The 25,490-nt window shown below is 39.8% G+C and overlaps 1 protein-coding gene across 1 annotated transcript in view; it reads right to left on the bottom strand.

Moving 5' to 3' along the window:
* The window catches only part of zfpm1 (zinc finger protein, FOG family member 1), a 114,746-nt gene that overhangs the window by 36,910 nt on the left and 52,346 nt on the right, over positions 1 to 25,490 (bottom strand). Inside the window, exon 3 of the mRNA XM_038705090.1 lies at positions 23,605 to 23,742. Within this exon, the coding sequence (XP_038561018.1) occupies positions 23,605 to 23,742 (138 nt within the window). The remainder of the gene's footprint in view (positions 1 to 23,604; positions 23,743 to 25,490) is intronic.

Raw genomic sequence — 25,490 nt, 5'->3', positions numbered from 1 at the left:
TAGAGTGGTTCTCAAACTGGGGGGTGGGCCAACATAGAGGGGCTTAGAGCCACTGCAGGGGGTGCAAGGATGTTGAGCAGACCTTGAGTAGAACTGTTTTTGGCTTCTGAAGGTGGGTGTAACAGAAACTGTTCTAGAAGGAGCCAACTGTTCACAATGGGTGCTTCTTTGTAAACATAAATGTTTCACCATGTCAAGTCCCACATGGCACTACCTTGGATCCTCTTGCATTTTCTGTTCTCAACATAAAGTATCTTCAAATGCTGGTATATTTACTGTATGTATGTGAATGACTAAACTTTGTTGCAGTACAGTCCAAGATATGAATTAATAGTCCCACATTTAATTTAATAAAAGGCAGGAGTAAACAGAAAAGTCTCAAATTTTGACTCTGGGAACAGAAAGCAGACCCAGATGATCTGAGAAGTCTTGTGGTTCGTAACCTAGTAGCAGATCAGAAATGCATTTTGGCTGCCCTATACTATTCAATGCATTATAAACCAACAGTAGTATTTTTAATTAAATTCTTTAAAAGTGATATGTTATGTTGCAGGAGAAACAATCATGGCCGACTAGGCCACAGTTATTTATGTCTAAGGTCATTTCTACTAATTCACCATCACCTTAACAATACAACTTTGTTTAGATTTTAAAAAGGTCATATTTAGCTTTTTAGCTTTTTCCCTCTCCTTTTTTGTGCATGTAACAGGTTTGCAAAGTGAAAAAGCCTAAAGTCCAGCCCAAAGGGAGTTCCTATCTCCCACTGAAAACACTGCTCTGAACCCTGTGACATCACAGGGATGAAGGCAAAATGCGCCTCATTTAACGATCGCCAAGCTGCTCTTCCAACATGCCCTCAAAAACACAGGTGGAAAACAGTGAGCTGCAGCACACATCTCTTCTCTGCCTTCCAAACTCTAGCTACCCTCCAGGCAGTCAGAGGACAGAAAGTTGTTACTGTGATGTAGAGACAGAGCTCAGTTAAAACTTTATGGATGAAAGATACTTTTGTTACAGGTTAATAACTCACCACTCTGAAACTCTCGCTCCAGTCTATGTTGCCAAGCTGGTCGGCAACATGTACAGCTGAAACAAAGCCGTGTTTACTGGCTTCTCAGGACCCGACCTATTTTGCTTCTGATTGGCTAGTAGTCCTTAACTAGGAACTGCGCATGTGCAACCCCCAACAAAGATCTTGGAGAGGTGAGATGTATCACTCCATAGCTAAAACGAAGCCTTCAACACAGGGTGAAAAGAGGAGCTGCAGCAATGTGCAGTCCGAGAAAAATATGGTGTTTTTTGAAAATTAAACTATGTAAACCTGTTCTGGTAAAACCCCTAAATAAGATTTTGAACCTGAAAATGAGCATAATGCCACCTCTTTAACAAGTTATAGATGGAATTCTACTTGCAACACACCCACAAACTATATGATGACGTCAGTTGTCAAAAAGAGGTGGTCATCCAATAGGAAGGAACACCATCAACGAAGAGAATGCCTGACTGGATATCAATGAGGCATAAAGGGAAAAAAGAAAGGTGTAACCCAACACTGATGTTCTCCTCTATCCGGCCTAATTGATTTTTAAAAAGACTATTGTTGATATCAAATGAGCACATCGCAGCGGAGCTATTGATTTTTTGACACCACACAACAGGAAATCTTTATCTGCGTGCTACTCTGACCCCGCACTAATAGGTGGGGTTTAACCTCTGGTGAATGACAAATCCCAACGCCTCCTCTTCCTATTCTCTCTCTGGTCCTCATGGAAAACACAAGCCAGATGCTGTAGTTATGTTAATGTTGGAAGAGATACAGTTCTGTGTTCTATGTTTACATGTAGCTACTACATACAATACACATATACAATATTACAGAGCCAGAAAGGTATCAAAGGTAACATTTTTGATCACTTATATGCACACATTTGTATTTTGTTTCCTTAAATTAATCCCACAAGTCAAGTCAATACTAAATACATAGCCCAATTTCACAATTTCACAAAGCACAAATTTGCCTCAGGGGGCTTTCCGATCTGTACACACATGCTCCATCCTTAGACCCTCGATTCACATAAGAAAAAACTCCCTTACAGTAATAATCTGTCCATGTCACATAGTTGGTGGTTTGGTTTGAGCAGCTTTCGTTAATTTAGTAATTTGATTCAATGTCATTTTAAAAAACACAGATTAATGCAGCTAGGTGGAATCTTGGTCTTGTTCCAGTCTTTTCTCTAGATTTTTGCTGTGAAGATATACATATTCTAAACCATAAACTGGATTTTCTTAAGCAAGTCTCTACACATTTCTAAAAAAGTCTGCTAAGACTCATTTAAGGTTTTTAGAGATTGAGAGTTTCAAACGTACTAAATCACAAAATGAATTCTGTTAGAAATATATTTCAGATACATTTCAGAGTTCTTACAAAATAGTTATATCCATCTTATTGGCTTACTTAACACATCTGAACCTCATATCACTAAACCATCAATTCAGTGCACTCATTGTTACCCTGCTAATTTATTATCTCATAACTTTGATTATCAATGTTCATGTTTCTTTAGTTATTTTGGTAAAGTCAAAAATTTGCATTTATTAATTCTACCCAGCTTTCACATTAATGACACTCAGGTCAGTTATAATGCTGGCTGATAAAGGTCCCCAACCTAACAACAAGCAAGCACTGATTGCGCCTCCTTTTCTTTTTCTTGTCTCTCTCTCCATGATCTTCCATGCAGCACCCCTGGGTCCCTGGAGTCCGGCAGGCTTGGCTCAGCGGCAGATAGACATTTCTGGGATAGGCATCTACTGCTCAGGACCACGCAATCATTTCCATTTTACCCTCTGTTGCACAGGCAAGATAAGACACCTGCGTAGCCCCGCTAATCAGATGAGCTTCAACAGAACTTTATCATTGACATTTACCACTGTTTACCCAACTAATTTCTCTTAACTGCACTGCTGAACTTTTATCTACAAAATACATACACCACCAGAAAAGAGCAAGAAGCAAACATGCAAATTCACAAATATGCGAAGAAAGATAAAATAAGGTGGAAAAAACTAAAAGCTTTTTTTTTCTCCTGTTCAGAGGACGAAGGGGGTGAAAACAGAACAAGTGACAGGGCTACTGTTGATGAGATGAGCCCTCCTCTTCCTCCTCCTCAATGAGGACAAACAAATGCAAAGAATACTGACATTCACATGCAAAAACTTCATTTTAGAGTTCAATCACCAGACACAGTTTTTTTTTATATTGCTGATAAGAAAAAAAAAAAAACGCGTTGCATGCATGTGAGAAAGAAAGTCCAGCATTATCCAACCAGTCACGAGACAGAGGGAGGGAAATCATGTGAATTTAAAATGATGTGAACCAGTTTCAGCAGTGAACGATAGAACTGGCAAGTCTGTATGTATGTGTACACACAGAAATGACAATATGCCTGTAAAATCCCTGATTTGTGTGTCAAATATGATTGAATTTTTTCTTCTGTTCACTCACTTTGCATTTTGTTAATTGATAAATATAATCTATTTACATGTCTATATTTCAAAGTATTCTGAGTTCATAGCATTTTTCTACACTTGCCTAAAACTTTTGTTATATAGCCTAGATATTCAACACATGTCAAGATAAAGATACTCACTTGATTTGACTGAATCAGACTATATTTAGGTAGATTTATCCAAACCAATCCTTCAAGAAAGTGTTAGGAATTTTACAAGCAGGACAAAATCAATTAAAATTAAAATCTATATTCTCTGTCTTTCTGTTTAGAAGGAAACAGTCTAAAACTTTCCGATATTCAGTTTCAAAGCAAAACAACACTGTCTGGAGAGAAATGACTCGAGGGGAAGGAAGGAATTCTTGGGAGTAATTCTAATGCGAAACTTCGTGTGCATGAGTGTGTGTGTGAGATGGCACGCACTTCACAAGCACAGCCGCTCCCTTATTCACACTCCTACCTTCCTCTCTCCCAGCCTTCCCTCTCTCCTCTGTAGCCTGTCACAAATTGAAAGTGGAGACCTTCCAGAAACTATCCCTGATAATCACACATAAATTAATTAGAAAATGTTTCTTGACATTCTACGCACAGATGGGGAGAGGAAAAAAGACTGAGGCAAAGCCACAAAATTAATTGTACGGTATGTGACTCCGATAATTAATTCAATCATTAATTCCTGTCTGCTTTAACAACTCCTTCTGGCTCCCGCGAAAAAGGACATTTCAATCAGGCTGGTATCGGCAGCGCGGACCAGGGAAGGAGACATGGAAAAGTTAAAGAGTGATAGACTTGCTCGACACACTCAGGGTCATTTAGAGGTTCATCAATTAAACAGACAAGAGCGAGAAGAGAGCAGAGAGTGAAGCGAACAAACACAAGGAACATAAGAAGGTCTGTAAAACACAGAGATTCTCCTCAGTACTCAGTGTCCATATCTAGAAAGAGTGCACAAATACCGCTCACTAAAGCATCTTCCTGTAATAAATCTGTTTAATGAATTTAGAGAATCTTTAATGAGGAAACTGTAAAGAGTTTATGATTCAGCTTCATCTATCTATTTGTGTTCCATCCTACAACACAGTAAGGTTTATATCTCCCGATTGAATGAAGGAAACTGAAGGCTGCAATGCTGTTCTGAATAATAATTTTAAAAAAAGCATTTTCTGCATCAACTAAAAGCAATAAAATGAATTTAACTACAATACACAACAAGTTTTGGTTTTTACTAACCCTTATTTAACTCTTTACAGTTCTTTTAAGTATTTATAGTCAGTTTGTAAAAGCTGGAGGGTTAATTTAGAATCAAAGTTCCTGGATAGAAGTGGAAAAAAACTCCATGTGGAGTACTGTAGAGCGTGCTGTTAACAGTTGATTTCATAACCAATATTACTTCGGCACATTGGCAAAATACTTTTCTATCGCTGCTGTAGACACACAAATCCCCTTAAGAATTGGGGAAACAAGTGATTGTTGTCTAATAAAGGAAGGAAACTGGTGAGTGAGAGATACTGCAGAGGACATAGAGAGAAATAGACAGAACATGATAAGACAGATATTATGAGGATGAGGAAATGAGAAGAAAGCAAGATACTACACTTCTATACTTACATGGCTCTACCATCCTCACAATGACAACAAAATACGAAAAACATAAGATTTTGTTGGTCCTCACTGCCACAATGGATCAGTTTAGAGCCAGGGCTTCACTTAGAGCAAAAGTGAGACATTTTAACACTAACACCCCAAATGATAGCTCAAAGTGAGTTTTAAAATGTTTGGACAATGTTTGGCTATATTGTGCTTCATTGTTACACAAATAGTCAGTGGTGGTGTCTATATTAATGTGAATTGCTGAATATTAAATGTTCTACTGCAATTTTCTGTACTGGTTCTTGTGTGTACTGAAGTAGCGTGTCACATGACATGATTAACCTACATTATAGAGTATATTATTACTTTATTCTCTAATATGCACATTTAAAGAGGTTACACAAAAGAGACACAAAAGAGGAGTGATGAGTAAATCATGCCTGCATGTGTGCTGACTCAGCAGGGATTATGAGAAAACTTAATGAATTTGAATTCCCACCTGAATTTTGTGTTTTCGAAAATTGATGCAAAAAGGCAGAAATTGGTACAGAAAGGTTCACCAGAATGTTGTGGGAGTGGAGCCCACGTCCCCTCACTTAATAGGTGTCCCCTCTAACGTTGACACGAAACCTACGCCTTTGATTATAACAATTTTAATGATCTATCTGATCACTGTTACAGTGTAACCATTGTCTCTGCTTCTCACAGCAGGAGGTCTTATGTTGTTTTCCAGTTTTATTCCCTCATGGTGAATATCAGGTACTCAACTGTCTGTGCCATCTGTGTGTGTTATTTATTTCTTGTGAAGTGGGTGTTTGTGCTTGTGGGCACAGAACGGACCCAATGGGGCATGGACCAAAGCCTGCTTTGCCCTCATCCCACGAGCAATAGAGAATAATAGAAAAATAGAGACGCCTATACCAAATAGCACGTTAATTATATGCCATACCACCTGAAAACTTCTTGACAAACTATTATTTACAGCTGCTGGGAGGCACTCAGATCATGTGTCCACTATGCAGTCTAATATCTATCTAATTGATAAAATGACTTTTTTAACTAAATAAAATTCCTTTAGCATAATTAATATTTGTTATTGTATATTCCTAATACGTTTCATTAAGCAGGTGTGTGATATTATTCAGCTGGAATGCATACAAAAAATTGAGGAGTACCCCCGCTGGGAAACCAGATCATCAAGTACAGACATATTAAACATCAGTTCACTTCAGAATCTGTTTAAATAAACATTACTATTCATATCTAATCATATTTGATAGCTTTAGTATCATTAACATCACATGTTAATCATAGTTTTAACATGAGTTTATTATATCTCTCCCAGCCAGAGTATCAGTATGATCAATATAATATACAGTGGGGAGAATTTGATATTTGATACACTGCTGATTTTGCAGGTTTTCCTACTTACAAAGCATGTAGAGGTCTGTAATTTTTTTCATAGGTACACTTCAACTGTGAGAGACGGAATCTAAAACAAAAATCCAGAAAATCACATTGTATGATTTTTAAATAATTAATTTACATTTTTACTCAAGTTCCAACTGTATCTAGATCCAACAAGCTTTTTTTAATATTGCAGCAGTGCAATTTTACCATTATGGGAAAGGGTTGGTCAATGAGCACCCAGACAAGTAATACAAATGTGCCAAAGTGCATTTTTATGTGAGAGGAGGGATTGGAGGATGTGGTGAGGTGGCTGCAGGAGAAGCTGTGAATCTGATAGGTTGGTAATCAGAGTGCCAATGTCCAGTCCCACCACCAGCGCCAGGCCTGCCATGGGCTCACACACTGGGTGCATGGGAGCTGCTGGGCTGATAGCAAGCGGACAGCACAGAGAAATGTTCTTTTAGATTAGGGCCTTGTGCCTATCAATCATCAGGGACGGGGGAGGGGAGTGACACCTCACAGACAGGCTGGAGAGAGGAGATGGTAGAGGAGTGTGTGACAGAGTGTGTGTCAGTCACAATATGTGGTGCAGATCAAGTGTGGGTGATGGATGCAGAGGGCGATGCTGGCTTCGAGTGCTCGTCATGAGCTGCTACTTGCAGGTTACAAGTCACAACTTTTCACTGCACACATGTTGTTTTTAGCTTGCTCTCATTCTATATGAGCTACCTTGTGCTGCAGTAAAAGAGAGAAAAAATGGTCATAAGGCACGCAACTGATAAACAGATTTCTTATGTATTATAAAGCACTCCATATAAACAAATGTATTTACATGCTCGAACGTCACACTCCTTTTGCTTGATGAGATGAGATTTGATTGCTTCAAACATGTTAAAGAAAAACCTGCTAGTGGTTAGTAGTTGTACTTTATCTTTATTAATGCTAAAACGAGTAATTAATTATTGGGACTCAGTCGATGGAAAAGGAATTAGAAGATATTGTGACATCTCATTGATTGTTGATTGTTCAAAAGTTAATAATCAAAAAAACAGTGAAATATTTTGTAATTCCACCATCTGAAATGTGAGGATTTGTTGTTTTGTCATAGTTTTATATTGACTATCTGGACAATTAATTAATGAAAACTTTTTTTCTTATTTTTTTTTAAATCAACAGAAAGTAATGGTTGGTTGCAGCCTAATCCGCAACATCAGTTACTTAGCTAACTAACAGCAAACTACATGTTTTCATTGTACATAACCGGAGTGAAATTTCGGCTGGGTGAACTGACGCAGGAGAAGGAACAGAGGAAATAGTACCAAAGATTGGACTTCTCAGTTTGGGTTTTGATCCATGCCAGATTACAACAGTTAACCACAATTATTTAACATTCCATGTGTAAACCAGTTTTAGCCAGGATTAAACCAGATTAGACTAAAAATAGCTGGACTGGGTGAGCAAACAACAGAAATAACTGACCACCATCCACGCTGATCTTTCTTTTCTTTCACGTTTGTCTCTTTTCCCTCTGCATACCCTACACTGGACCTGCATGATGGCAACAAGTGAAATGGACTAGGAAAACTGGGATTGATTGGATGCAGTCATTCTTTATGTTATTCCATAAAGTCTAACATGCATTCATGCTGACCCACATACAAAACTTTTTCCTGGGGTGTGTGTTCATGGGACAAAAACAAGCTTCTGCTAAGTTTATTTCAAACTCCAGACTGTAATCTGAGGTATGTCAGCCTCACTGACAAGACAAGCCCTGGGGACACATGACAACCAATCATCATCCCAAAGCATTTTGATTGACAGGTGGAATTGACGGGGTGCTAGCAGGGACACCCCCCTCCTAAGAGACACGGGAGTCTGCTGGCTGGAGATATGGAGGAAGGTTACAGAGAAGACAGAGAGTGAGAGTACAGTACGTCTAAGTAAGTAAGAGATGGATGGATGTGGGTCAGCCCTGCTCTAAAGGAGCTCACAGTTAATGTGTGGCATTGGGTTGTAATTGTACTACACAGATGAATATGAGGCCTTAGATGTGATCAATAATAAGAATTTGTTATTCACGGTCGTTCAATTTCATTTTTAATAATGCCATTTCTGAACACAGTTGTCTTGTCATTAACCTTACCCTCCCATCCTAACCTCACCTGACACCATCACAAACCCTTTCCTCTCCTCAGTCCTTCATCTCATCCGTCTCCACGGTCACAGCCGGTTTAAGCCTGTTTGACTTTGTCACTTTTTAAAGGACAATTCTAGTTTATCGCATCTTGGCTCTTAATTTGGTTGTTTTGGCCTTTGTTCAGATTTTTTTGATGTAATTGCAGAGATGAAGGAAAGCAGCTACATCGCTAAAAATAAGTCATAAGGGGCAAGAAAAAGTTTTGAACAAACCTCTGGGTTTCAGAGCGCTTCAAACTAAGTGTTTGAAGCATCAAGACATTCTGAAAGTGTTCTCCCCCAAACCAAACCTGTTAAGATTTGAGTACTTGCCCACAGAGCCAACAGTCATTTCTTCATATTATATCTCCCTCATCCTTCTATGTTTTAACCATACCCACTTTCTAGGGCTGGATGATACGGCAAAAAATGTTATCACGATAAAAAAGTTTCATATCTTTCTACATCAATAATTGTCAGGATAAGTATCAAATCTTTATTTCTTTCCAGTTTAAAGGCTGATTTCAACACTTGAGGCCAAACAGTGGATCACTTCACAAATCTGAGGTAGAACATTCAATATAAAAATTAAGTCCTAATTTGTTTTTGATTCACGTGAATAAAATCAAACATTTATTGAATATTTATTGAACATTTAGTATATTGTTATTGAAAAAAAATTATATCGCGATAATTATTATTGTTTTATTGTCCAGCCCTAGCACTTTCCAGTCCCTCTAATTTCACTATCTGAACTGCACATCTGAAAATGTCTCACCCCTCATCTCTCACTCTCATTGATCCTTAAACCTTTACACCTCTGTCACCCTTCATTAGTCATCTCTGCACTCTAAACTCAATATTGTACTTCTTTATTCCAAACCACTTCTCCTGGTCTTCCCCTCTCCCAACTTCTTCTCACATGTCCCTTTATTCTTTCCCTTCCTCCCTCATGTCACTCTCTTTCTCTCCTTCTTAAGCCCTTTCTAACCCTTTATCCCCCTATCCCAAAGTTCACCCCCTTTAACCTCGACCAGTCTGGTGATAACATCTCCTCTCAGTGCTGGGAGTTAACCGTCTATGGTCCTGGTTTACCAGATAACACATGAGCGCAACACCAAGATATTCAAGCTTTAACACTGGCAAACACAAACTTTAGAAAATGTGAGTAGATTTTTGTATTTAATGTTTCCTTAAAATGCAGAACCTATGTATTGTGATTATATATTAGCTACTAAGTTTGGTTTGGAAATAATGATGATACAGTCATGGCCAGCTATGTAACCAGCTATGAGGTCACTGATGTACGGACCTCTGTAATTATTTTCTATTATATGATTTTCTTTATTCAATTTTTTTTTTAATTTTTAAAAAAATTCTAAGAATTTAGATTTTTTCAAAATAATCAGCACTATATAACAGTTAAGTCAGGAGTTGAAAACATGCTCCGTATTTGTATAGCGACTTTCTAGTCTTTTCAACCACTCAAAGCGCTTTTACATTACATCTGCATTCACCATTCACACACATTCATTCAGCCTAAGTGCTCAAACAACAACTAACATTCACACACATTCATTCAGCCTAAGTGCTCAAACAACAACTAACATTCACACATTCATTCAGCCTAAGTGCTCAAACAACAACTAACATTCACACATTAATTCAGCCTTAGTGCTCAAACAACAACTAACATTCACACATTCATTCAGCCTAAGTGCTCAAAAAACAACTAACATTCACACACGTTCATTCAGCCTAAGTGCTCAAACAACAACCAACATTCACACACATTCATTCAGCCTAAGTGCTCAAACTACAACTAACATTCACACACATTCATTCATACACTGGTGGAACAGCCACCAGAGGCAATTCGGTATCTTGCCCAAGGACACTTCGACATGCAGCCTGGAAGAACCAGGGATTGAACCGCGACCTTCCGATTAACGGGCAACCTGCTCTACAGCCACAGCCACCCAATCTGGTCTTTCCTACTACTCTACTACTCAGATGTACTGTGTGTTGTGCACAAAGGTTGGCATCATCTTGCCAGCAGAATTATGGGACATATATGTAGTAAGTTGCACTCAATAAATTTACTCATACAGTAAGGTCTTGTCATTCTTCTCATTCTGTGGGTGAGGGGGCTGTAACCTACATAAATGCACACATACTCACCACCGTGTGTGAATACAGGTTGCTCTTTCAAAGCACACATGAGTGGCCTTACCAATATGCATGATACAAATGCTCTTAGATCATTTAATAACAACACAGAATGGCAATAAGGAGGGCACTCCAGTTATATGGCCTATCTCTCAAAGCAAGATTGGTCCGTGCCATAAATGATAGGCCTATAGCCTTCCATAGACTGTATTCCACCTGACCTCACTCAAAACAAGTAAGAGTTCCACCGCAGGAACAGTAGCAAACTATTAATGTCTTTGTTTTCAAAACGTGTCCAAATGTCCAAACTCACAAGCGCACACAGAATCAATTAGGAGATTCTGCTCTGACATTTTCAGTGGCAAAAATATTCACAGTAAGGAACAGGCTTTATTATTATTATTATTATTATTATAAAGTTACACAGCAGCCTACCTTGCTGCAGTCCCACTTTCTGTTTTCAAAGTGTCTTGTGAGGGATCGCATCAGGGCATATATCTTTTCTCCAATCTAAATGTGTGTGCATGTATGAGAAAGAGCGAGCATATAAGGTCTATGTGTCTTTTCAACAATTTTGTACAAATTCATTCAGTCTGCAGATTTCTTTTCAGTTTTTTGGGTATAGCCACCAACAGCTAACTGATCAATTAATGCTAATTCATTGTTTGTGTCCCTATTGTGACATAATCAAGGGTAATACGTTCTCAATTTTACTTATATAGCACCAAATCATAACAGAAGTTACCTCACTGCACTTTTCATATAGAGCAGGTCTTTGTAATATTATTTACATAGACCCAACAGTGCCCACCACGAGCAAGCAGTTGGCACCAGTGGCAAGGAAAAATTCCCTTTAAACAGGTAGAAATCTCGAGTAGAACCTAGACTCAATCATATATACTGTATGTATTAATCTAATGCCTTTATTCTACTACATTATGTCATGACAGTGGAACTTCTACATTATTGCTTATTGTTTGGCTGAACTTGAGTAATGACTATAGAACACAGGTAATTTAGGGCAATGCCCCTCATGACCCATGAATACAGTGCAAAAATCTGCTGTATCTGAAAGAAAAATCCTAAAAATCTATTGAACACACTGGTTGCCAATCAATGATTAAAATAAAATTAAAAATAAAACAGTGTCCTGTATTTATGGAACAGTACTATTTTAGAGATATTAGGTTTTGGAGGTCATGGATTTGTATAAATACAAATAGATGAGAAAACCAGCAGCTATGCAGAAAACTGGAAGCTTTTACACAAACATCCTATCCTTCAGTCGCTACATTCAGCCATCCATGACTAGATGGATCAAACTGAGAAACAAAGGTCTTCATATGGACGAAGTGATAAGGAGCACAGTGCTGTCCCTGATGATTTCAATGGGGGAAAAGTTGCCATGCACAGTAAGCATGTGTGACACCAGTAAGAAATAAATTAGACTGTCAGCAGTGATAATATGCATATAGTGTGCCTTCATGCTCCATTATAATTAACTACTGCATGATAACCCAACACCCACCCACTACACAACACCCACACACATCCACACCGTGCCTGGTAAATAATAATAACCATTATTACGCCTGCCATTATAATGCTTTATTTGAGGTAATTTAAATAACTCTGTTAGGAGAAGGAGCGCTGGGTAAGCAGGAAAACACTCTCCTCGCTCGGCTGGCTTCCCGAGACCCCTGGAGTAGACAAGTTTTCAGAGGGTGTGATTGGGCAGCCCGAAGAGGACCTTCTTTACCATCCATGTCACACTAGAAGGCTGGAAAGAGAAAAGACCTGGGCAATTCTTCTATGGGGTAGAATATCCCAGGGTGCTCTACAACTATCAATGCACTTATCAGAGTTTTTACGGCTGCTGGGAAGCATGAACACTAGCCTAATATACATAAGGCTAAAAATCATAGTAGCAAATGATTGTAAATAACACATAAATATGCTTTTTAGTTACAAAATCAAAAGCTTGATGCAATAAAACATATTACAAAAAAATCCAAAGAACATAAAAGCTGCTCCCTGATTTAAAACACATCAGTTAAAAAAGTAAAACTAGTTTAACACTGCACAACAGTGGCGCTGAAACGATTAGTCGATAACACTAATTCATTAGTTGATTAAATACTTGATTAATGTTTAATTGTTTAAAACTGCTTTTCTTTGTTTTCAGTGATAGTAAAAACTGAATATCATTCGGTTTTGGACTGAAGAAGTTTCCTGGAGCTTTGGGAAACTAACTAATGGTCATTTTTCACTATTTTGTTACATTTTTATAGACCAAACAGAAAGTAATCACAATATTAACAGATATAATTGTTCGCTGCTGTTTTCTTGATTACTTGTTTGGTCTTCATTTGTCAAAACATATTGACATATTATTTCTTAACATCCAAGCTGATCAAGTTCCATTCGAAGAGCTTACTTTGTCCAACCAAAAACTATAAATTATAAAGTTACTATCACATCACAAGACAAAGAAAAAGCACAAGACCCTCAGAGCACACTCACTTTTTTACACTGAACTCAGCATGATGGTGAATCTATAACAGTTTGTCTAATACATGGGGGAGACTCGCCAATGAATAGAGCATGAGCATCCTAGGGTACATGTATTGCTTTGTCCTGATGTTTCCAAGATTATAATGCCATCACACATTACTTTCCCATCCCAGTCAGCAAATATACAGTATATTACAATATTATTACATAATGTACAATGATATAATATAATATATATTTATACATTTACTCATTTGGCAGACGCTCCAAAGCGACTTACATTTGAGGAACAACATACAAGCATCAACAGAGCATCAAATACAGATCTACAACTGACAATACATACTAGTAAAAGCAGCAATAAGTACTACTAAGAGCTCATAGTACATATCACATCAATGGGGTAAATACCTAGGGAAGGAAGTAAGAGTTACCAAAAAGTGCAATCAAAACAAAAAAGTGCAATCAAAACAAGATCATTGTAGGGGATAGAAGAAGAAGAGCACAGGAAGTGCATGTTAGAGGAGTTAGAGGTGTTATAAGAGGAAGTGTTCTCGGAAGAGATGAGTCTTCAAGAGCTTCTTGAAGTTAGAGAGGGACGCCCCTGCTCTGATGGCGTGGGGTAGCTCGTTCCACCATTGTGGTGTCACAGATGAGAACAGGGACTGGGATTGCTTTGTGTGAAGATTTGGCAGAGCCAGGCGGTGTTCGTTGGAGGAGCGTAGCGGCCGAGAAGGAACGTAAGTTTGTATTATGGAGTTTAGATAGATGGGTGCAGACCTAGTAGTCACTCTGTATGCAAGCATTAGTGACTTGAATTTGATTCTGGAGGCCACGGGGAGCCAGTGGAGGTCACTGAGTAATGGAGTGACATGAGTCCTTTTGGGCTGATCAAAAACCCAGACGCGCTGCTGCGTTCTGAACCATTTGTAAGGGTTTCACCGCACAAGCTGGGAGACCTGCTAGGAGGGCATTGCAATAGTCAATGCGAGAGATAACCATGGCCTGTACCTGAAGCTGGGTGGCGTACTGAGTGAGGTAGGACCTGATTTTCCTTATGTTGTGTATAGAGCAAAGCGGCACGACCGAGAGACAGCAGCAACATGGTCTGAAAAGGACAGCTGGTCATCAATCATGACACCCAAGTTTCTCACCACCTTAATTTATATTAATAATATTACAGTCTAGAACTCCTCTCTGTGAAAAGTGCCCTGAGATAGCTTCTGTTATGATTACATGGTATATAAAAAAATTGAAGTCAATATAAACAGCACTGAACCTTGCTCAGGAGGTCCTGTAGACCTGAAGGTTTTCCTTCACTAAGGATCTGTTTTGGCTAATTCATATTAACAAATTGGTGGAAGTTTTTTTGTCTAGCGCTTTGGATATAAAGTACTTTCACCATTTAGTGATGGCCACTGACAATGGATTTATACACAGTACTGGAAGGAGAGAATGTGTGGGGGCCGCAAGCCAGCCAGCAAATGACAAGGGATTACTGTGACACCCATTTGCATATCAAGAATTTTAAGCAGCGAGAGAGAAAATATCGAACCCTCCAGCCTGCAAGGTCATTCAAAAGATTTTTTTCTTCTCTTCATAATTTATTTTGCATAAAATGCAGTATGGACACACTGTAGATTAAAAAGGTGGCTTTAGCATATCATGCCATCCCTGATAGGGAGCAGCTCCCACCTAGACTTCTCATAGACACCATGCCGCCGCCACCACACCCGCATCAAACTGAGGACACACACACAAAGACACATCATCTTGATTGTTTTAAGACGAACTACACATTGGAGAAAAGAAACTGAAAATTGCTGAAGCCTCTAATCCATTCCAAGTTTATCATCTCTTTAATTTTAATGGGGTTTTTTTTCATATCAATAGAGGCCACAAAGCCAGTATTTTGATAGTTGCTGGTGGCAAAAACGGTACCCCCCACCCCCCCAAAGAAAGGGGGGGGGTATCATCTGTGAGTAAGGAATTTATTCAGATAGACATATATACAACTCATAACACACTGAAGAGAAAGTGTCAAATGTGTGGACTAAAAAGTTGTGTTCAGTAATGAATTGTATTATCTTTAAATAGGAAGAAAAAACTGGCAGGATGAATCAAAATGTTCTGTTGTTGTTTTCTCTGTTTTATGTTAATATCAGTCAGTCTGAACACCAGTAATGACTGCGACAAAGAATTATTTGAATAAATTATTTGAATAAATTAAGATATTGTTATCATAAGGTTAGAACACAAATTATGCACGGAAAGGGAAATTAAAAATGTTATATCTAGGAATGATTGTATTTCTAACTGGAAGTAATCTTTTTTTTGATTACTATTCAAATATTAATGAATATACATACACGGGACAATGCATGACATTTTGAAGTAAAAGATTTTTACATATATGATGTGGTCTACCAAGTGAGAGGAAGACATGTTGACAGGGTGTAGAAGTACACTGAAAAAAGATGAGGAGAAAAAGAATGGATTGTCAATGTGGACAAAAGAGGATCCACAGTACGACTAAATGTGAAACACAAATGTACTGTATGACTGTAAACACAGAACTGTTCTTTCTTTAAAGGAACTAACATGGAGACACTTGGAAGCAGTCTTGAAGATCTAGACCTGCTCTATATGACAAGCAAGCGCACTGAGAGACAACTTTTATTTTATTAAATTAACTGAATTGTGTATGTATATATATGTGTATGTGTATATATATATATAAAATAAAGGTATGAATGTCTCTTATTGAGCTGCTGAAGCGAGCTGAAAATATTAATTTATTGAGTGATTCAATCATTTGTCAGAAAATTTACAGGCAAGTAATTTCATAATCATTTATTGTGTCAGTAATTTTCAAGCAAAAACGTAATGTGAGGATGTGAGGCTTTTGCATATTTACAATGGGCTCTGAGAAATTATAACGACTATTTTGGAATACTTTTATATTTAGTAGACAAAACAATTAATCAATTCATCAAGAAAATATTCTGCATATCATCAGTGATTCTCATTTCTACAATCATCATCTTTGAAAACTCTACTACTGTTATTTAGGGATACAAATAAATATTTCTATTATTGTTTACGCTGTTTTCCCCACAGGTTGTTCAATTATTGATCAGTAAAATCAAAAAATGGTGATCAGAAGTTTCCAAATTCTATTTTGCTTATTTTGTCCGACTGATAGCTCATACTCAATTATATAAAGAGAAAAATGTAGCAAACTCTCACATTTGAAACCAGCAAATGTTACAATAAACAATAAATTATTGTTGATTCATATATTCTGCAAATCAACTAACTGCTTACGTGCAGAACTGTTATTAAATATAAGTGTTAAGAGCCAAGTGATGACTGACATATCAGCTTAAGAGTGATGTTGGTTCAAACTTTTCAAAGTGATCTTTAAATCTCTTTAAAAATTTTAAATTAAGTTTGCACTTTATTGTAACACTAAAAACAAAATTTCAGTGGGGCATGGTCGACCAAAGAAGCTGAGTGCACGTGCTCAGCGTCGTATCCAGATGTTGTCTTTGGGAAATAGACATATGAGTGCTGCCAGCATTGCAGCAGAGGTTGAAGGGGTGGGGCGGTCAGCCTGTCAGTGCTCAGACCAGACGCCGCACACTGCATCAAATCGGTCTGCATGGCTGTCGTCCCAGAAGGAAGCCTCTTCTAAAGATGATGCACAAGAAAGCCCGCAAACAGTTTGCTGAAGACAAGCAGGCTGAGGACATGGATTACTGGAACCATGTCCTGTGGTCTGATGAGACCAACTTATTTGGTTCAGATGGGGTCAAACATGTGTGGCGGCGACCAGGTGAGGAGTACAGAGACAAATGTGGGAGAGTCCTGGTCTGGGGCTGCATGAGTGCTGCCGGCTCTGGGGAGCTACAGTTCATCGAGGGAACCATGAATGCCAACATGTACTGTGACATACTGAAGCAGAGCAGGATCCCCTCTCTTCAGAGACTGGCCCCAAACACACCTCCAAGACGACCACTGCCTCGCTAAAGAAGACTACTGAACCCTATTGAGCATCTCTGGGGCCTCCTCAAACAGAAGGTGCAGGAGCGCTAGGTCTTTAACATCCACCAGCTCCGTGATGTCGTCATGGAGGAGTGGAAGAGGACTCCAGTGGCAACCTGTGAAGCTCTGGTGAACTCCATGCCCAAGAGGGTTAAGGCAGTGCTCAAAAATAATAAATATTGACAGTTTTGGCCCAATTTGGACATTTTCACTTAGGGGTGTCCTCCCTTTTGTTGCCAGCGGTTTAGACATTAATGGCTGTGTGATGTGTTCTTTTGAGGGGACAGCAAATTTACACTGTTATACAAGCTGGACATTGGAACCACCATTGTATTGTCATTTCTTCAGTGTTGTCACATGAAAAGATATAATCAAATATGTACACAAATGTGAGGGGTGTATTCGCTTTTGTGAGATACTGTATATCGCAACAAGAAGGTAAAATGAGAGCGCCGTTTTTCTCAGGCGACAGAACAAACCCTGCCCATACTGCAAATTGTTGTTGGATAGATGCCACTGCTACCTGCTGAGGAGCTGGTGGTTCAGTAGGGGCGGGAATCACCAGAGGCCCCACGATACGATATTATCAGGATATTTATGTTGCGATTTTAAATATATATGAGATATACTGCAATTTATTACCTTTTTCCAACTTCCAATTAGGTCCCTAAAGTCAAACTTTGTCAACATCTGTTTATCTAAAAAGATACATTTCTCTGTTTGTTCATATCACTTTTTCAGTCCTCTATATGGTCCTGTTAAGTTTTCTAGTGGACTAAAAAAGCAATAGATTTTATTATTCTAGTACCAAAAAGTTAAAACTCCCATCTGCAATTTATATAATAAAACATCGATACTTGGCATCCATGTATCGATACAGTATTGCCATGGCAAATATCACGATACTATGCTGTATCGATTTTTTCCCCTACCCCTAGTGTTCACATGTACAAGGTAATGTCTTTTCCTCAACAGGTATCAGTCTCTCTATGGTAATAGCTAGTGGTATGCTGTATTTTTCAGTGTGGAGACACGATATGCCTGCTAGATCTCCCAACTCAAGATGCTGAAGGCATTCCTGACCCATGTGTGAGCAGGTCTGATTTTGTACAAACCCCATGCAGTTATTTTGCTTTGCCAACTTCACTGTTCTTCTCATAAAAGGGAGATGGCACCAGCATATCTAGAGGCCCTTGAAGAGGAGACAGTGTCTGCAGAGTAAGACCAAATTTAAAATGTTTTGGATCAGTCTGCATTCTCCAAATTATGTATAACCCTGCACCTTGCTGCATGACATGACCAGAATGAGATGTATGTCAGCAAGGAATGAAGTAAGTATTCATGTTGCTATTACCAACTACATAACCAGCTGCTCTTTGACACATTTTCTCTTTTACAGGATGTCAGAAGCTTATCTGCTCATTGGCATTGAAAGCAAGAAACTGCACATGGAGTACAAAAAGCTAAACTGGAGGATGCAAGTATAAATGTAAACACAACAGAAGGTCATGGTTTGGACTGTAGTTTTTTGTTTTGTCTTTACAGCTTGAACAAATGAGCAAAATAATAAAGAAGTTCAACACAAATTTGGCAGACTTTTTTTAAAATTATACAGGATAAGATTTTAAATAAAAGGGCTCCCTGCTGATTTTCATAACTTGTAGAAATTCTTTGGCACACAGCTAAATTAAGCTTGACAGTTAGCCCACTACGGAGCAAGCTAGTTCAGCGGTAGAAGTTACCTTGGTTACTGGGCAGGGAATCCTATAACGGATCTCTCACTTAAATTAGCAAGACTTTTCAAAATAAGCCAGGATTTTCCTTCATCCGCCTTTATGCTCCACCACTTGGACACGCAAAGACAAACAATATAACATATTGTTGCATAAAGGTTGCAGTGACACTACTGGACCACTGACATGATTTGCCTTTAAGTAACAAATCCCCATAGGATTAAAAGCTGGAAACTTCTGGTCCCAGGAGCAGAAGTGTCTAAAAAGCAACAACATTGAGAAATGAGTGGAATACCAACACCCCCACAGGAGATAAAACGCTGTTTATTCCTATCCCAGCTAATACACACTTTTTCTCTCAACTGTTTATGAGAAATGCCTGATACATGGTGGACATTTGGTATGAACGAGAGCACATTAGCCAGTGACTCCAGTCCCACATGACATGCAGGACGAGGAGGAAGAAGAAGAAGGGGAAGAAGATCAAGAAGAAACAATTAAAAGAAGAAAAAGGGAGAGATGTATGCTGTCAGGGGGTGGAGGGTGGGGAGGAGGGAGGGGAGGGGGGCTGTTAGTGGGGTTTTAGTGGTGATGGAGAGACCAGAGAAGGAGAAGGTGGATGGATGGAGGGAGGGGGGATGGAAGCAGGAAGGGGAGGTGGAGGAGGGGGGGCTTGACGATAAGAGAAAAATTCAGACCGGTCAAAGTTTCCTTTTTGCCAATCGTGCTCCTGATAAAGACAGCGCCTGCTCCGGAGCTGATAGAGGGGCTATCTCTCTCCCTTACTCTTTCTCCTCCCTCCTCCCTCCCCCCTCCTCCGCCATCCCTCTGCCTCACTCACCCAGCAGTTAGTTTGTGAGAAGGAGAGGAAGGAAGAGAAGAAAAAAAACAAAAAAAAAAAAGAAGGGCCGTATCAGTGCAGCATCATGGTGCTACCATCAACCAGCCACCGTGCAGCAATTAATATCGCTCCAATTACTGTTAAAGGGACAAGGCTGGGACAGGACGATAATGAACACATCCTCTCTTCCCCACCAGAGGAATTAAAATACATGCACACACACACACACACACACACACACACACACACACTCAACACTGCGCAGACACACAAGCACAGACATACATAAAACGTGTGCTGCTTGAAAAGGAAATAATGCGAGATAGTGCGGTAATCTTATTGCATTGTTTAACTCATTGAAGACAACAGACAGAGAGAAATAAATAACCAAACAAACCTCGATAAGAGAGGAAATAAATAATAAAATTATGGCGATTTACTTGTTATCTCCTCTTAGCCGTGTGTGTGTGTGTGTGTGTGTGTGTGTGTATGTGTGTTTTTGTTAGGACTTGAATATATTTTCTCTCGGCCTGTCACATTCACCTCTCATGTTCACGGGAACGGCAGGACAACACAAACAGACCCTGAAAGACACTAGGAAGAGACAACACAGAAGAACATCTCCAAGACACACACAAGAACACGCAGACACACAAACAAAGCCATGCCGTGCTGGTTAGAGCCACTTAAAGGTGGGGTATGTCATTCTACTCCAGTACACGTCTTTGTGTGAAATTTAGCGAATGTCTCCTCACGGTCAGCTAGCTGTATAAATTAAAACGTCTGGTGTTCGTTGGTTCCCTATTTACAGAGCCAGGGCTGAGTACAAAGTGGCTCGGACCGAGCAACACAACACTGTTCCAGCTGTTCCAGCCACGATCTGTGTGTCAGGTAATGTTAAATGACTTGCCAGTGGACTTTCAGCTTACTTTCTACTTTGCCAAGAAGCATATTAAGAGTTAAGTGATGGTATGTTGTCCGTATCCCTGGGATCCCCGGTATCCCAGTCATTTTGGAACGATCCTGCAGCACACCGTGTGCATTAAAAGGCTGAAATTCATCGTTCTTTTCCTGGTTACAGTAGGTGTAAAGTAAGGGTGTGGAGCAGGGGTGTGCGATATTACGATATTTGATTGTGAACGATTAACAACCTTTTCAGAGAGATCGTTAGTATCGTGCTACAGTGCACGCAGTTGACAGCTGCTCTGTCCTCGTGTCCTCCGCTGTCTACAAAGGCTACACTGTAACTGGTGGGCGTCCTAAAATTAACATTAAAGTTCCCCGTGTCCCCACCGGCTGCTCTGCCTCAACTCTCTGTGATTTACGTTTGCTGATGTGATGATGCTGTTATCTAATTAGCTCAGCTAGCCTAGTGTTCATTGCTGTCTCAGCCCAGACCGGGAGCTCGGAGCACCTGGGGAGTGTATTATGTTACACCTCTACTCAAGCACTGGGGGTTTTCAGCCCAGGATAACGTCAGTGAGCGAGCAGGCAACGAAACCGCAGTAAGCAGCCTCCCAGTGAACACGGCGGGAACGGGACCGAACACAGAGACCAACAGGAAATACGGTACCGAGGTGATTTACAGAGTTTGTTGATGGACAGATACATTTACTTTTTTTGGCTAAACTGCTAACTGTATCTGTGGCGAGTTAATGTTACTTCGGTAAGCGGTGCTGCTAGCTGTCCTATTAGCTGAGTCAGCCCCGGGGTGCCAAGAGCCAAACCCGGCAAGAAAACCACCTCGGTCCTTTATTCCCTGTCGCCAAACTGGTCTTTGTCGGTCTCAGAGGCTGTGTTCACTCACTGATAGCTGAACCAGTCCGCACACTCTATGACAGGGTAGGGGGGCGTTGTGGGCGTTGTGCACATTCAGCGCTATTGGCTACTGCAACTGCCAATCAATATCTGTAACAAGTCCCTCCTTGTCTTTGGGTTTTTAAATATGCAGAAGCAAATAGCACATTAATGGGAAAATCAACTAAAAATATGTATATTAAAATCCTTAAAATGTTACAAGAATCAGTTCTTTGTTGCTGAATGAATCATTAGGCTACAGTGTAGACGATTAATAAGGTTATAAGGTTCTATTAAACAAATATCTTGCAAAACTCTTTTCAGCGCACGCACAGAACGGACAGCTAGAAGACCGTGTGGAGATATTGACAAAAAAAATGGATGGATTAGAATCGCTTACCCCACCTTTAAATGTTTTTAGTAGCTTAACCATAACCATATCTTCATCACATGTATATACGGTTTTATTTTATATGCTCCCATATTTTAATATAGGCCTACACTTAATATGTTGTGTGTGTAGCATGAAGGGACTACAAAATTTGTTTCATTATGCAGCCTTGTGCTGAATAATGACTAATAAACAACCTTCTACCTTGTAAACGTAGGCAGGATTAGATTTCTTAAGCCTCATTTATAATGTTGTGTATTTGGCTCCTTCAAATAAAAAAGGAACCCGACTAAACCTTGAGTTAAAGAGCTAACCACCACACAAACTGGTGTGTACTAATAACAATACAGTAAAGAACATACGTTAACTTTTGGTGCAACTGCACAGCTCTGAGGAACTCTGCTATAGACATTTTTTCTCTATAAATTGTCATAGCAGGAACAGCATACAGGCCGGTGTTACTAATAACATTCACAATGTAGGGTTTTCCCCAGGAAATTGGTTAGTGGAGACAAAAGCATTGCTGGCGCCTTACAAAAAGAGCTCACCACAGTGAGTCTGATTTCAGTCATTATTAATGCAAAACAAACAAAAACAAAGAGCTGCTGGTACAAGACCAGCTCTAACTTTTGTTCTGTCTGCCATTAACCTGTATTTCAGTCAGACAATGCAGCACAAGTAGTATTTATGAGCTGAGTTCAAATTTCACACTACTTCAAAGATCTGACAACAGAAACTCTTTAGGGACTTCAACTGCATTAAAACACAATATATGATAACAGAGTGAGGGGGGGCGAAGGTCTCCCTCTCTCTCTCTAATTACAAACATGTTAAACTAGTTTTGCTATATTTGTAAGTCAGTTATGTGTATCATTAAAAAATATATAAAAGAAACACTGGGCGATGTCCTCTTCAATAGTTGACAGTAGATCTGATCCTCAATCAGCACAAGCTTAGCTGGCAACAGCTGCCATCAATACAAAGCAAAGACACATGTTGTCTCATGCTGGATTGTTGCACATTTCTTGACTGATTGAATTTGAAATTTATTACAAGCCCCTCTGTGGGGTCCCTTGACCCTAGATATGTCCTTTATAGAATCCAAGTTGTGCAGGGTGGTATAATGCTGAAAAATTGCTGTATAATACTTTTAATATGAATTCTCACCATACCATTAAATATTGTGAATGTTTTTCCACTTGGTTAACACCGTACGCGAACACCTAATGATTTCATCATCAGTGCTTCCTGAACAAGTACGAAGAACTAAAAGTTTTCACAATCCTTGAGTACAAGCAAATACTGGAATTGTTCCCTCAGCCCAAAATTCACACTTCACCTTCCTTTTGCTTCAGTACTTTTGTTTTGGTTAGTTCCAAATACCAAATGACATGTTTACTGGCTGTACTGGACCCCTGTGAGCGTACTGACCTGGACCCCTCCACCGTAACGCCTCCTCTTCTTCCTCCCCTTCCTCTTCCTCCTCCCCGCCACTGTGCGTCGGACCTTGCTCCTCCCCGTCCTCGTCTTCATCATCGGGCCCTCCTCGAGAGTCCTGTGTCCTGGGCTCTGGATACACAACACAGACAGTCAGATTTAAAACACACCCAGTATGAAACGTCAGTTTCGGCCTTGGAAACCCCACATCGATGGTAACCTATGTGTGTGTCTGAATGTGCCCCTGTGTGCGCGTCTGGGCAGTGGCTGTTCCTGTCTGTTGATCAAAGGCAGCAGTGAAAGGACTCCCTGAGCTGTGGAACACAACGCCTCGCCACGCAGAGATGGACCCTTTGATTCTCATTGCAACTATGGAGAGTCAAAGACGCATCAGAAACATTTCACTCTCTACCTCTGGTTTGGTCTTTTTTTGGGCTCTTTCCCTCCGTCTTCCTCCAGCTTTTCATTCTCTCTTCATCAATGCCCATCGTCCCAATGTGCTTGTCTTTCTCTTCCCCCGTTTCTCTCCATCTCCTCCCCCTTAACCCCCTCAGCCTGTCACCTTCTGCAGAGACTGAGGCTGCCTGTGTTCCTCTAATCAGCACTGATATCGCTGCAATTGATCAAGCTGATTACCAAGCCTCCTGCTCGCTGATCAAAGAGATCTGTGTGTGGTTCTGCACGTGGGCTGTGTGTGTGTGTGTGTGTGTGTGAACCTAAATGTCTGGATGTTTATGTGTGTGTAATGATGTGTTTATCTAGCATGCATATATGTGCACCCTGACCTTTGCCTTTGCAGCTGGTATCAGCCGGTTCATCACACCGCTGGGTCCCTCCCTATTAGCAAGACTCATGATTAGTTAGATTAGATTAATAGTTGCATCACAGCACCTCAGCCTATCTGAGCTGAAGATCTCTCTCTTCTTGTTCTCTGGTCTTGCAACATCATCGGGCCAAGGGTTAGGGTGACTCAAAAGCTGACTGCATAGAAACGGATCACAAACATTCACTATTAATCTCACTAATAATTGTCACTGTAGTTACAACAAAATGAAGTGACCCCGCTCGTTAAGGTGGAAATTTCAGCTGATATGTGAGGGAACAATTTAAAAAAAACACCAACTGGAAACTGCTTCCAGTTTCCAAATAGAGTATTGCAGTTAGTGTTGTGCAATTGTTTTCATGATTACAAGTAGCCTTCCCAAACTACCTTGTTGTTGGGTAGGAAAGCACCAACACTGTCACAGAGATCGTCTGTATCAACATGAAGTACAGGGTGAAATCATCCACACTTCGCCACCTTTCATACATTGTTTTACATATGAGGGAATTCAAGTACAGTTCAGGTGTGTTTTATGTAGAGGTTAAGTGAGAAAAAGGATCTTGAAAAAAAAGGATCTCATGACATCATGACAGCAAAAGTTATTTACATGATCCCTTCCTCTTAAGTGATTGTGTCTACAAAATAAAAGCACGGGAACGTCTTTGCAGCAGTACTTTATGGTGTGTTTAATTGAGAGCTTTTACTTTGAAAAGTTCTGAAGGAAATTTAAAAGAGTCTCTCGTTTGCTTGACACACCTGAGAAACGCAGGAATTTCCTCTGCCTGGAGAGACTGGGGAAATGAAAATAAGCCTCCATAGGTGGATGTGGACCCATCGCCGGGAGGCCTACACTAAAACGAACATGTAAAACGATCTCTTCATAATCAATTTGTTGAAAAGGGAGAAAAATAATACTAGCAGCAAGTAGGGATTCAACACAACCCTTCGAACGGGAGTCCTGTGCACTACTGACTAAGCTAAACAGGCACACAGTAAACTACGGATTATAAATGATAAACTGACTATGTTCTGGCCCGCCATCTACTGATTTGGAGAA

This window comes from Micropterus salmoides, unplaced genomic scaffold, assembly GCF_014851395.1.
Source record: "Micropterus salmoides isolate LMB-PRFRI ecotype aquatic unplaced genomic scaffold, ASM1485139v1 Ms_hic_scaffold_8, whole genome shotgun sequence".
NCBI classification, from domain to species: domain Eukaryota; kingdom Metazoa; phylum Chordata; class Actinopteri; order Centrarchiformes; family Centrarchidae; genus Micropterus; species Micropterus salmoides.
This window is presented reverse-complemented; position numbering and strand designations above follow the sequence as displayed.